General features: G+C 40.6%; 1 protein-coding gene across 3 annotated transcripts in view; it reads right to left on the bottom strand.

Moving 5' to 3' along the window:
• Positions 1 to 14,574, bottom strand: part of kcnab1a (potassium voltage-gated channel subfamily A regulatory beta subunit 1a) — a 103,259-nt gene that overhangs the window by 66,067 nt on the left and 22,618 nt on the right. Inside the window, exon 1 of one of the 3 annotated variants that reach the window (XM_056374053.1) lies at positions 3,503 to 5,083. The exons of the other annotated variants lie outside the window; for them this stretch is intronic. Coding sequence (XP_056230028.1) covers positions 3,503 to 3,711 — 209 coding nt within the window. The 5' untranslated portion in view covers positions 3,712 to 5,083. Of the gene's footprint in view, positions 1 to 3,502; positions 5,084 to 14,574 lie in introns of those variants that run through there. 3 annotated transcript variants of the gene reach the window in all.

The raw sequence follows: 14,574 nt of genomic DNA, 5'->3' as shown, positions 1-14,574 counted from the left end.
TCTACTGTATGTGTTGTTTCAGAAGTCACTTTAAAGCCAAGTTAAAAACCAAAAATAGGTGAAAATCATGAGAAAAAATGTCTGAATGAAAAATTTATTTCCCCGCAAGTCTGCAAAACAATTTTGCATCATTAACCTATTTTACTGTGCGTGGCGCATGACAAGCACCCTCATTTTATCCAAGAGGTCTGCAGAGCTTTCATTTGGCATCAGCTACTGCACATGAAAGTCCCCAAAATAGCCCTAAAATTTACCTACAGCAGCAAAACAGTTGCCAGATTGAGCTTTGATAGTGTTTGCTTTGACACTGAAGAGTTTTTTGTTATGGTTTTATTTAACTGAATATTAACACCATCAAATATGCTGAAAAGTTGGTGCTACCTTCAGCCTGCAATCTGTCACTATCTCCCCTCTATGCACACACAAAACTTGCCTTCATACACACTCTGATCACACACCAGCCTGATTTCACAGTGATCTGCAGAGCTCGGAAAGAAAGTAATGTCACCATATTTTACATAAGAATCACATCTAGAGGCTATATGAGCGTCAAACACACAAGTCAGCTGAGCAGTAGCACTGCTGAGGTCAAATCCAACTCAGACAATCTGCCCACACTGCAGAGCTGTCTCAGCAAGCCACAGAGAGAGGCAGAGAGAGGAGAGAGAGGTAGGGGAAAAAAAGAAAGAGTTTAGGTGTGTGGGTGAGAAGAAGAAACAAAAGAATCCTCTTCCATTCATGGCATTTGAAAGCATCAGAATCTGAGCATTTGAGTATTTGTTAGGAGGAGAGAAAAAAAGTGGGAGAGAAGATTTGTGCCAGACAGACAGTAAGTCTATGTGAGATTCTGAATAAGTGTAAATGAACAGTGAGGAAACATAGTGATAGACAGAACAGACAAAGCACCTGCAGGAACTGTCAGTAAACTCTCAGCAGGTAGCAGACAGAATATCAGACAGCATTTATTCATAAGTCCTGACAGGTTTGCTTGTGACATCCAGTTTCAATGAACAACTTCTGCATAACTCTGGAGACTGAGGACCAGATTTTGAAATGTGTAGCGCGAGCTCACTGAAAACGTACTGCAGGCTCAGCAGAGGGCATTTCAGATGGCGCTGGCAAGAACAGCTTTATGAAAAGACACAATATGACAACGACAACAGACACGAGAGGGGATTTCTAGACAAAAAGCAGGAGTTTTGTGTATCAACAAGATTTAGAGCCGTTTTCTTATTTAACCCTTGTGTGATGTTCATATTTTTGTTACTCAGCCAGTGTTGGCGGGTCTGGTGGACCCGCTGCATTTGTTGGGGTTTAATTCAACACAATCAAACAATTTTCTATTAAAATACTTAACAGATGTTTACTTCATCTCAATTACAAGCAATATACAGTAAACAGCATTTACTTTTATGGTTAATATTTGCCCTTTACCTTTCTTAGATCACACTTACAAATTAAAGTGCTACTCGATTTTGTTTGTTTTTTAATAAAATGTAATAAAAAAAGAAAATCAATAACAATCAAGATATGATTGGAAAAAATTCAACAAATTTACAAATGAAGCAAGGTTTTTTGTAACTATTGATTTTCATTTATTTGAACACCATTTGAAATTTAACCTCCTAGGACCTGGCGTCCACATATGTGGACCTCACATTTTGGGTTCTCTAGACCACAATACTAACTTTTTCTCAACAAAGGCCTGGTGACCACATATGAGGATATTATACTGCCACTCAGTAATCGAAATTTAAAACTAATGTCCTCATATGTGGACATAATTTTTCTCAGGTCCCAATCAGCCTATATAGCAAAGTATAGAGCTCGGGTCTTAGGAGGTTAACAAATTCAGGTCAGTTTACACAACACAAGCTGAACACATATAGTAACCATGTCAGTTTAGACAACACATCAGCCCCATTGAACACATTGCCTTTTCATACCAGCCTATACAACACACGAGGGTCCATCAGGTTTCCCTGTGTAGACTTGTAAGTTCCAAGCATATGAGGAAGTGGCATCACAGGCAGCCCAGATCTTTATACCATATTTTGCAGGTGTAGATGGTATATACTGCCTAAAGGGGCAGTGGCCCCTAAATGGCATCTTTGTTTTGGAGCTAGCTGATGCTCAATCTCATACGCTTCTTCTAAGTCACTGTCAGACTCTGAATTTTCAGTAATGTGATCCTCACATTCTGAAACCTCTTCCTCCAGGCCTACATCATCATCAAAAGCTTCACTCTCTTCAAAAACCAATTGCAAGGCCCTCTGAACAGAGAATCTTTTGGCCATCTTGATCAGTTGTGATAAGGAACCACACTGGCAAAGCTATATTTATAGTGTCCCGCCCCCAATTTGCAGCTGGGATAGACTATGAGAAAATAAAGATTGGTTCCCGCAATACAGAGGGTAAGATGTACGGGAATGTGAGAGCAGACAGGTGTTGGTACTTGAATTTTGCAACAATGTTGCAACCTTGTGTGGGAATGGCAGTGGCAGAAACACAAAACTCACATTCACACACTCTCACTCACTCACACACACACACACACACACACACACACACACACACACACACACACACACACACACACACACACACACACACACACAGACACACACACACTAACAGCTGGCCCAGACTGGTGGAGGACAGAGTGAAGGTACAACAATTTCCATACTTTTATTAGCCCCGGGTCCAGTGGACCCGAACATCTTGTATGTAATAGAAATGTGTAGGGGGGGTGTACAATGTGTGGTCATTGAAAATGTGTTCTGATAAATATTCTTCACAGAAAATGAGCCAAGGCCAATGAGTCTGGGTTTGAAAAAATACTTAATCATATAATTTTTCTTTTGATAAAAAATGAAAACGGGTCCCACAGACCCGAACACCACACAAGGGTTAAATAAAACGACTCTTTAAAGCGCAAGTTCACAAATTCCATAAGTAGACGTGGGGAACATGGTTGAAATCTGTTTTAACATATCAATATGAATATTTTAACATTAAGTATCATGACACAGCAAATGTGTTTAAATCATTGTTTAATGGGAATAACCTTCATTAGACAAAATTTAAATTAGCAATTTGTTACATCATAATATAATTTCAATGAAATTTGATAAACAATTCACAATAATCACCAAGCAAATCAATATATGTGTCTCTTGTTACTGTGCACTTCTATGGAAGATTTTACATGCCATCTCTGTTTTACTGTCTTTTCAAACTTTTAGCCCGAAAAGCTGTGAAATAATTGCACAACAAGCAGAATAGAGTTGCATTACAAACAGCAAAAGTGTGGTCAACTCAAGTCTAATGAAAAATTGAGCAGCATAATAAAAGAATAATGAAGATGTCGCAGCTGAGATGAAGTGGATGAGGAAAGAAATAAAAATAAAAATACAACACCTAGGCACTAAGTAAAGAAAACAGCTTATGTTTTTCATGCCTCACCCACACATGCACTCTTAACTCTGACACACACACACACCTGTACTTCATGCCCGTGTGTTTCCCCGTTGACTCCTTGAGTGAGATGTGGCGTGGGGTGAAGGAGCCGAAGCTGCGAGCAATGATGGCCACGGTGCGGAACTTGGCCCTGGCTTGGTTCACCACGTTGGGGCTGGTGGCGCTCTGCTTGCTGTGGTCCCCATTACCCCTCTTCAGGTTGTGGTCCGTACAGGCGATGGACACCTGCATGGCTGAGCTTCAGGCGAGGGAGCAGAGCCCGAAAAAACACGGAGGAAAAAGTACTGAGGGAGTGGAAACAGCCAGTGAGGGAAGCCTGAAGTCTCGAAGAGAGTGTTTTTAAAATATCTTTATTCAGCTTCTTGTCCTCTTTTAGTAAAAGTGTGTGTTCAGATTCTCCTGTTTCTTTTTGAAGTTCTTTTTCCTCTTTGCTTGGAAACAGATTATGTCTTCAGTTCCTCACGTCAGAGCATCACTTTGTTCTGTGAAGCAAAATACAGCTGCAAAAGCTTTTCCTCTGTTTTTTGCTCTCACATTAAGTCTTCCATTTTAAGTCGTTCCTTGTAGAATAGAAATAGCAGAATGGGTCAATCATCAAAAGATTGAAAAGAACAAAGACTCCTCAGTTCTTTGAGGGATCCCCAATTCATTCCCCCGCCGGTCTTCTCTTCTCCTGTGTCCTGCCGAGCTCGGGTATTTTCTGACAGGGTTTCAGCTGCAGAATGACAATTAGAGGAGGTGGAGAGAGTGCAGAGAAATGGCAGAGGAGCGAAAACAGACAGAGAGAGATGGAGATGCGACCCAGGCGCTGCGCTCTCCCTGGTCTGACTGTGGGAAGAGAGAGCGAGCGAGCAGTAGCGTGTGAGAGAGGGGAGAGGAGGGTGAAGGAGGAGGAGACAGGGTCAGAGAACAGATAAGGAGACAGAGGGGCAGAGAGGAAGGAGGAAACAAGGGGAGGGAGGGGAGGGAAGGGGGGTCTCTCTCAGGTCCTGGCACGGTGCACCATCACACTTCTGCCATCAGCACTTTTTCCTGTCTTGTCACTTCTTCTTCTTCTCTCCTCGTTCTTCATCTCCTCCCTCTTCCTCCTGCCTGACGATGCTAATGCGTGTTACTAATGTGCTTGTGCCCCAGTTTCCCCCTCTTTCTCCCCTCTCCCCTTCCCTCTCTCTCTGATATTTGTTCTATATCCGATATTTGGATGTTCTGCTCTTTTCTCTTCCTTCCTGTATCCGTTTTTTCCTCAGCAGGGCAGCTCCTTCGCCGACAGCAGACCTTCAGGGATCTGAGAGGAATGTGGTGCCACACATTTGCTTTCTCTCTCTCACTCCCACTCTGTCTGTCTCTCTTCAGCTCCCGCTCCACCTGTCTCACTCACCCTTTCACTTTGTTTTCTCACCTGTCACCAGTCTTTGAAGGTTCCTTCCTCTCCTCCTCCACCAATAATTTCTATGCCCTTTAGTCCCTCTTCACAACATTCTCTCCTTTTTCTACCTTTTCTGTCTTTATTTCTCCATTTTCTGGACCAGTAGTTACTCTACACCAGTAACAAATATTAGTTGGCTTTGTGTGCCTCTGTTGTGGCAGGATAAATCCTGCTGCTATAACTGTGCCACCTTTTGGCAGTTCTCCTAAAAAGAGAAATTGTGGCTCTTTGCTTTGCTTTGAAATTCACTATATACACTGGAAGAAAACATACATATTGTAACTGGTATACTGACTTTATCTTCTTCAGGAGCCAACTTGTGTTGTGCATTTTGTGCATGTGTACATACATAAAACAGTGATACAAAAGCCATAGTATTTGAAAGTCAGAAACATACATTTGCTGACATAAAGTGATCTTTTTTTCCCTCCCCAAATCCCCTCACACACTGTACAAACAACCCCCATAGGCAGTTACAAATCAAAGCGAACGAGAGGAGGATGGATGGACGAGATGGGGGAGGTGTGCAGAGATTGGAATCATGAGAAAGAAAATGACTAAAAACAGCAGGCTTAGGCGTAGCGTCTGTTTGATTACAGCCAACCATGTGTGTGCCTGCACGTGAATGACTGTGTGCGCATTTGAGTGTGTGTGTGTGTGTGTGTGTGTGTGTGTGTGAGACTTTACAGAGTAAGGTGTTTATGTTGTGTGCTCTCCAGTAATTCTATAAGGGGTGTCAAGCTGAGGTAAATGGAGCATTTTGCTTCAGGGTCCCACAACAGTCTCTTTTTCTCTCTCTCTCTGTGTGTGTGTGTGTGTGTTGTGTGTGTGTGTGTGTGTGTGTGTGTGTGTGTGTGTGTGTGTGTGTGTACACATGTGGTGTAAATGTCAGCTCTGCAGTGTAAATACATCTGCGTGTTTGGAAAAAATAAACAGACCATCATTATCTGGACTCAACAATATACAGATTTTTCATATTGCTTTGCTTTGTTTGTGCCGCTTCTTCGGTGTAAGCTGATGCTTTTACCGTAACATCTGACCAAAAAAAAAAAAAAAAAAAAAAAAAGGCTACACCAACAGCAATGTACAAGCAAGAGGACGTGGTTGTAAATGCCATGGAAATGTCACGCTTACCCCTGTGTTATCAGTCTGTTTCTTCTTTCAAAAGTCAGCATCTGAACTAGAGGAGGGAGGCGATTAGAGCACAATAAGGAATTCCTTGTACAACGTATTGCTACATTTAAGGAATATAGGATCTCTTCAGCAACCTAGTCCTGGTTGTGTTATTTTAAGCTATAGGGTGGATTGCCATGAAACAATGTACAGATATCAACGGTGTACTGAGATGATTCTGATGGCCCCCTTGAATTTTCATCAGACAAAATCATCATGTCTAAATCAGATACAAAATTTGACAATGTAAATATGATAAAATACAGTCTAAAACGGGCAACAAAATATGTCATGTCAAATCAATTAATAAGCAGAGAGTACAAACTTAACCACCAGCTATTCGACGCTGTCAGTACTTTGACAGTTTGACGGTTCTGCTGACACACTTTGCTCTGTATTAAGGTTCAACACCCAGCCGTACACGACAACTGTGTAAACATTTATGTAAAGGAGCAAAAAGTTGATATTATATCATATTTCAGACCTCCATTCATTCAGACAAGACTGTATAGGTCTAATGGGTGTTGTCCATACAACTAAAATAACTAATGGGTATACGTTTGCGTCTATTAACATGACATGATAAATTCATTCTTGCTACTAACCCCATTACTGGAGCTCCTGCTAACCCAACCTCGTTTACAGGGAACTTTAGGATCTCTCAATAAGAGCCTTCTGGGATAGTGACTAATTGGAAACCAGTGTCAGAGCTGCCTGTTGAGGTAACTGGTTCCATCTGACTGTGACTGACTGTTATAGTTCACTGCTTTAAACTGCTCCAGCTCATTGATTTGATTTAGACAGATCTAATGTACATATTGTGTATTGTTTATTGTGCATCATGTCTGCATTTTTTTTCTACCCCCACTTCAGTCCTTTGAAAATGAACGCCTCCACTCCTGTCCAATCTTCCCAACTTTACTGAGAAGACACACACACAGCCTCGGGATCAATCTCACACCTAATGGAAAAGCTGTTCTTCAGCAGCTCATTTCAGATCGATCCCGTCCCACCCCCCGGGAGGGAAACAGCACATTCCCAACCAATTCCATGTTTGGAGCTGGAGCTGCCTTGAATCCTCTTTCATCTAATGAGAGGAAAAGTGCTGAGTGTGTGGTTGCAAGGTGTGTTACTATACTGGAGTGTGTGCAACGTACTGTATACAGACATAGAGGTAACAACTGTATCTGTGTGTCTTTAATCTACAGTACATATCATCAGCCATTTGAAACACGTCTTAAGTCTAACTGTTTTAGGTCACTCCTGTGACCTAAAATGATCAAACTGAGTGGCCTTGTATGGGGGGGTTTGCACAGCTGTAACCCAGTAGTTAGTGAAGCGAACTTGTACTGAAGGGTCACTGAACTGAGTCAGAAAATCTGAACACCAGAAATAAACCAGACACTATTTTTCACTAAACATAGAGCCAGTGGAGGGCAAGAAAATAACTGACGAATTCTGCCTTAGTTTTAGTCAAATTACAAGTTCAGATATCTGAGTTTGGCTACATTTAAAAGAGGTTTCGTCCTGTAAAATCCTTGGGTTTTATTGGTATTTTTTTTTTTACCTTTGTATTTTCTTATGACATATTTACAGCTGCAGTTATAACTGAAATACACGTGACAGATGCAGTATGCAAGAGCCTATAATCAATATGCCAAATATATGACGACAGGAAAAATGCACTCACAAGTGTGAAGATGCTGCATATGGACACATGCCATGGCAGCTTTATTAAATTATCTGAAACACGACACGTTTATTGCTGTTACCCAAGAAAGGAGGCTCCAATTTAGTAGCAATCAATACAAGAGTTCATGTTCGTTCGTGTTTTATTAGAAATTTCACAGCTGCTCTACAGCTCAGAGAAGAAAAGAAAAGGTGAGCTCAGACAGCTACTGAGAAACTGTTTGTTGAGGAGAATCTTATTGTCTACGACAGCAGCTCTGTTGGTCTTTTCAACACTGGTGATTTTTGTGTACTGCAAGTCTTCTTGCTTGTTTTCCGCAGTAGCTGCTGTTCTGTTTAATGATATCTGTATCACAACGTCAGGGTCTGATTTAAAGATTAATGATAATAATGTCTGTGTGCATGTGTGTGTGTGTGTGTGTGTGTGTGTTCAGAGATAAATAGGTAACACATAATTCGTGACACATCACAACTATGTACTACATAACTGACTCATTGCCATTATAGCCTGGGATCTTTGGCTCTGCTCCTCCAGCTGAATTAAACTCAAACTGATGCAGTAGTCGGCCTCTCAAGAGTCTTTGCAGCTGTTTCCCATAACAACAACCTTGTGGGTTTAAAATATGCCCCCCATTCCTATGATCTATTAGTCAGGATGCACATATCTGAAGGCTTTTTCACAATTTTTCTGATTATCATCCCTGTTTTCCCAGCAGCAGCCCCGTAAGCAGCAAGTGATGACACACTCATAACTCTAAGCATAAAGCAGTGACTGTGTCCTACTTTTGCACCTGTGTGTGTGTGTGTGTGTGTGTGTGTGTGTGTGTGCGCATGTTGGACTGCATGCTGGATCATGAACTTTGTCAGCAAAAGTCCACACACAAATGAAATATAATGAAATCCCCATCAGATGCCCCAGACTATTTATTTACTGTATGTGTGTATGCATGTCTGTAGGTGAGTGAGCGTGTGTGTTTGTGTTGTGACGCATTTAGCATCACAACCAACTGTCGAGCCTTACTCAGTGCTACCTGACCGAACACCGATGAGAGTATCACTTCTACACATGCAATGTTCCCACTGCAGACAGCAAAGCTTTTCCCACTGAGCAAGGGGTGCGTGCGCGCGCGCGCACGCGCACACACACACACACACACACACACACACACACACACACACACACACACACAGTTTGTGTACTGAAGCCAAACACACTCACAACAGTACAAACAGACAAATGAAATGTTCATAAAACACTGAGGGTTCTGTTTTACCATGCAGTTACAAAGACCACTGTAGTGTTAAGTGTTTTCATGTGTGTAAGGTCAATAAGACATTATCCAAGGACACCTGCTAATTTTTGTTCCCACACTGCACATTTTCATTTTGCAATACAATGCTGCACATCACTGTTATATCCATCAGATTTGATGTGGACTTGCTGATGTCAGCTTCAATTAATTTGCTGGTTGGAGAGTTTTTTTTTTTGTTTTTTTTTTTTAACGTTAGTCACCACTACTCTGCAGCTTTTGAACTTATATGTTTTTATCTGCGCTAAATAATGGACCCAGCAAATTATAAAGCGAGTGACACTGCACTAAATCTGACTTTTGTCCTTGGATGTCTATTCTCAACATAACAGTTTTTAAAAGCATCCTGCATTGAATTGCTTTTCATATTTTTACTTTGCCTCACATATAAAAATACTAAAAGTGACAAAGTGCATTTCAATGAGTTCAATCAAAAAAATATCAACTTTTTGCAGTGCTGCTTATATTAGTTTTTAAGCCACAATAAAAATTCAGCGAAAATAGTAGAAAAGCCAGTGGAACTGGCAGACTGATCAAGTGTCTTTCCGTCATGTCCCATAATGCATTTAATATTACTTTCCTAACTCATCACTGCACAGTCTATGGTGCTATTTCATTATACTTATTCAAAATGAATTTGATTATAACAGGGGTATGCTTGGTTTTACGTCATTACAAAAGGAAATGTATAGGGCCCAGTTTACTGTACCAAACGTTCTCTGTGCAAGTCGAAACATACACTAGTATAGAGTCATGCTGTTTACTGTATATTGATGCCCTTGTCTGCAGCCCTGCTCCGGGTGTGTGACCCAAGTTGAAAGGACAGCATCAGGGATGTCAGCCCTCTTTATGTCTATAAGCTCCTCATCTCCTGCCCATAGGACTGATCTGTCCCCACTACCATGGACTGAACCATCTGAGGCAGCTGTAGGGGGGGTTGTTCTCAGTGAGACATGATTAGGAAACCTGACTTGTTTGTGACCTCATATTGGAACCAGAAGTGTACAGTAAGCAAAACAAGAGTAGAATACACTTTATGTGCAACTGTGGAAGAAAAGTTTAACAACATGACCAGTATTGGGGTTAAGACTTGTTTTTTTCCGTTACTGTTCAAGAACTTCTTTGAAACTTCGTACTTTCGGAGTGCCGACCCTTGGAGAGTCAGGTACTTTAATAAACTTCTCCAGGTGCTAGAACTAGGTTGGAGACACTTTGTTTCCATAACATTTGCAAAAAAATGATGGGTTGGAAAAAAACCCAAGTGAGGAGGTAAGGTGATTTCAACATTCCTCAAAAGTAGTGGTGTGGATTTCTACTTGTATATGAAACCCAACAGCAAAATACTGTGTTAGAAAGGATGAAAACCACTGGAATAGGCTTGAGGTTTGTGTGTGCATTGGCAGGCTTTCCACCTCATTTGTTTGTGCCTTCCAAAGCTGTTATAAATCACTGAATAATGAATACAATAGGGGTTACTGAATAATGTTTTTTTTAAGGAATGAAATAACATTTTTAAAAACAGCCTTGTGTGATTCAAGTGGCTTAAGACAAGTCTACAGAGAAAACCTCATAATATTAAAAAGGTACTGAGCAGAGCAAAAGAACAATAGGTCGTCATTTCAAAGTGACAGCTCTGTGAAATTAGAATAACACACGGACACAGTGTCACATTATCATTAAATCTTTCTCCAGTCCTTCCAGCCTTGACTGAGGCCACAGGTGAAAGGGCAGAATGACAAAGAAAGAGAGAGCATGAACGCTTCATTACTCAATCATATCCATTAAAATCCATAAAAGCAGCGTTTCAATTTCACCCGTCATGACAGTGATCTCGCCCTCTGTACAAACAGTGACACCGCAAAGCTGTCACACCCCATCACTAACAGCACTGTGCTCAAGGCTGAATCAAGTCACCAACAGGCAGCTTACATGTTAGATTTTGTCTATTATATTTCATACAAAATGTATATTATACATTATGTTTTATTCATAATAATAATAATTGATCCGATTACAAGAGCAGGCATAAAGTAGCTGTAAAACTCCTTAAACACCTTGTCACCCTTCTCATTTTTAGGTAGGCTAATATCATATAATTTGCATACTAGAAGAATGCAGAATAATAAATTATGCTTTATACTCTGCTCATATCTTGTTCAAATATTATTATACATAAATTATTCTGCTGAATTTTCAAAACAACATCACGGACACTCTAGTAAAATGTGAATAAGGCAGATTTATACTGCAAGCATCAGCATATTTCTATATTACAGTTATTGTTGCATCAAATAATCTTGGTGAGAGCTCATATGTGTCATGCATGATTTTATTTCCTCTGCAATTCTTTACAATTAGCAGGGTATCTTGGGTAATAAGCTTGAAATGCGTGTACACCCGCTTGCTGATGCCGACTGAATGTCATACTTGACTCCTGGGGATTTATTCCTGGATCGTTTGTATCATTAAAGAGGTTTACACGTCGAACCATGGTAGATCATGGGTCAAGGATACTACAGCCACAAGCATATTACAGTGATGAGTCTTGGCTTTAAGGTCATGTCAATCATGGTTCATAACATAAAGATACGTGTTGGGTCTCCAATGAGAATCTGTCACCCCCTCCTCCATCATTTCACAGCAGCAGCTATTAGCACGTTTTGAGATGAAGCTTTAGATTGTCGTAACCATATGATTGTACGAGCCACCACAAGGCAGCTACAATACTTCCCTATATACCATAAGAAAAATAAAAGCCAGTAGGAGTTATATTCTCCTCATGCATCCTGAATTTCGTGAATCTGCATCACATAATGCCGGGTTAACTCCATTTTCCAAACATAAAGGTGGGTAAACTGTGTTGGTTTACTCTTCTGCAGTGGCAAATGAGCAGGAGAGCAAATCTCCACAAAATATTCCCCACTCAGCTTTGCATAAACGCCAGAGGTTCCATCATCCAGTGGCTGAGCACCAAGGGGTGTCACAGTGGAAAGATGCCAGACCCTCTGCAGCTGCCACCTCCACTCACAGCAACAACATTACCCCTGAAAATAAAACCATGTCTCCTCCAGCCCAAGAGGAACTTATGTAACAGCAAAGTTCTGATTAATTACTACAGTAAATGGCTCCATTTAACTCCTTTCCAAATTAAAATTTCACCTTTAGTTGAGCTTATAATTAAGATTTTTGTTGTTGTTGTTCTCTGGTAAAACTTAGGCTAACTAAAATTGTGTCAAATACATAATCATGCCACAACAACACAGAGAATAGGGAGAACTTTACACCCCGTTTACACCTGGTATTAAAATGCGATCTGTATCCAGATATCTGATCCAGATAATAAATGTATTTTTAATACATTTCCATCATCCTCATTGAGATCGGTTCTCTGTCCTATGGAGCAAAATTTGAGCAAGAGTAATTTGAAATGGCATTTACACCTACCTAAGATCCGAACACCATGTGAGCCAGATTACCTCCAGAGGTGATGAGGCTGATCCGATCACAGTCTGAGCACGACGCATTTACGCCTTGCATTAACATGTGTTTTTCTTTATCCGGATAGAGATCACCTTTTACTACCAAGTGTAAACAGGGTCTTCCGCAAATGGGTGTGATATTTGGTGAATGTATTTAGTTCTATTGTGAATTTATCATCAAAGTACACTTTGACAAAATACCATAAACACATTTCAACAGACATCTTAACAACATAAGCGTCTCTCTTTACTCTCTGTATCATGTACACACACACACACACGCGCGCAGGTCACCACTGGGTCGTAATCCTGAGTGTATCCATTTAGAGGCTGTCATTGTCCTCAGAGGAGCATTGGATTACAGCTAGTTATTTAGACTTGAGACAGCTGTTGAAGATAAGAAGGGTCAAAATGTCATGAGCTTCTATCTATCACTAACACAACCAGCCACCTGCCCTCTCTGTGCTGAGCGCAGCCTTACAATAGACTTGTAGTCAAGACTAAATTGCAACATAGTACTGGTAAAGTTATAGTACAAACCACAGTACATGTTGAAACTTGGGTAGTTACAACATGTGCTGTGTTTCCAGACATCAATCACCTTTCATGCTATAATTAATTAAATTTATTTTTAATTAAACACTTCAGCAGGCCCTGGTCCAGAGTAAAATTAATTAGTAGGAGTGCATTAGTAGTAGGTACAGTGCACACTGTATACCCAGCCAAGCAACTGCATACCCATGCAATGGAAACTTAGTGGCAGTCAGCATAGCATACTGCTGCTACAGTGTCAGCTCCACAGTATGTTACTAAAGTCTCGACACTATCCACAGATGGTACCACTGTAGCTGAACTTCATGCACACTTAAACCTGCTAAGTATCGATTTAGACCAAATTGTTTCACCATTATCCACTAAAAGATGGTGTACCCCATTTTACAGCTCAAAGTCTTTTTAATGAAACTACAATTTCCCACTGAAACGCACATTAAAGGTTGAATTAGGCATTTACAGTACAAGATGAACCCTATCTAACCAAATAAGTAAGAGGCAGGTACAGCTGTGGGCTGGTTTCAGCTGAGATTGGGCAGACTAACTTTGGTTTTATTATCATCACTATCACTATTATCAGTGTCTGCTATGTTGCATCATTTGCTGATGTCTATGACATGCTATTGTAACTGACAATGGTCTATCTATGTCTAATTATTCAGTCTGACAAGGACACGCATCACCTTGTGTGACCAGCAGTGATTTGACCTACAGTACTTGCTAGAGTTGTGTGTGCACAGTTATCATTGGCAATAAAAGATTATTGCTGACATTACTGTGTATCCTTTAAATGTATATTACTCAGCCCAAATTCAGCTAAATTACAGTTTAATTACAAATTGAGTATAAGTTATAGAAACAGGGGAAGCTGCAGCTTGTGTACATCACTACAATCTGTGGCACATAAGCCTAAAGTCTTATTCTTGCATACTATCACTTTTTGTAAAAAAAAAAAAAAAAAAAAACACCCAAAATCACCAGGTTAGTCACCACAGTAATATCTGTCCATAGAGCTTAATGAGCTGTTTGCACCATATGTCTGGACTGACATGTTTTGCATGCACAAACAACAAAGGAAGTCATTATAAAGTGCTTTCTCTAGGGAAACGCCAGCAGTGCTGTGTTTTTACTGAGTGTTGAGTCTTTCCTCCAGAGTGTGTGCGTGTGTGTGTGTGTGTGTGTGTGTGTGTGTGTGTGTGTGTGTGTGTGTGTGTGTGTGTGTGTGTGTGTGTGTGTGAGAGAGAGAGAGAGAGAGAGAGTGTGTGTGAGAGTGTGCGTGTGCACTGCAGTCCTCCCACTGCAGCTCAGGTCATTGTATCCATCCAGGGTCACTGCTGTAAATATGAATGTGTTCCAAGGGAGCAATTTAGAAGAGGAAATAAAATCTTTGATTTTCTGTCCAACTCAGTGTTTTCTGTATGAAGTAAATGTCAGCAGAGAAAAGTGTTTACACTTACGACAAGAG

Source organism: Seriola aureovittata, chromosome 4, assembly GCF_021018895.1.
Source record: "Seriola aureovittata isolate HTS-2021-v1 ecotype China chromosome 4, ASM2101889v1, whole genome shotgun sequence".
Taxonomy (NCBI): domain Eukaryota; kingdom Metazoa; phylum Chordata; class Actinopteri; order Carangiformes; family Carangidae; genus Seriola; species Seriola aureovittata.
The sequence above is the reverse complement of the archived record's forward strand: the minus strand, read 5'-3'. Positions and strand labels throughout refer to the sequence as shown.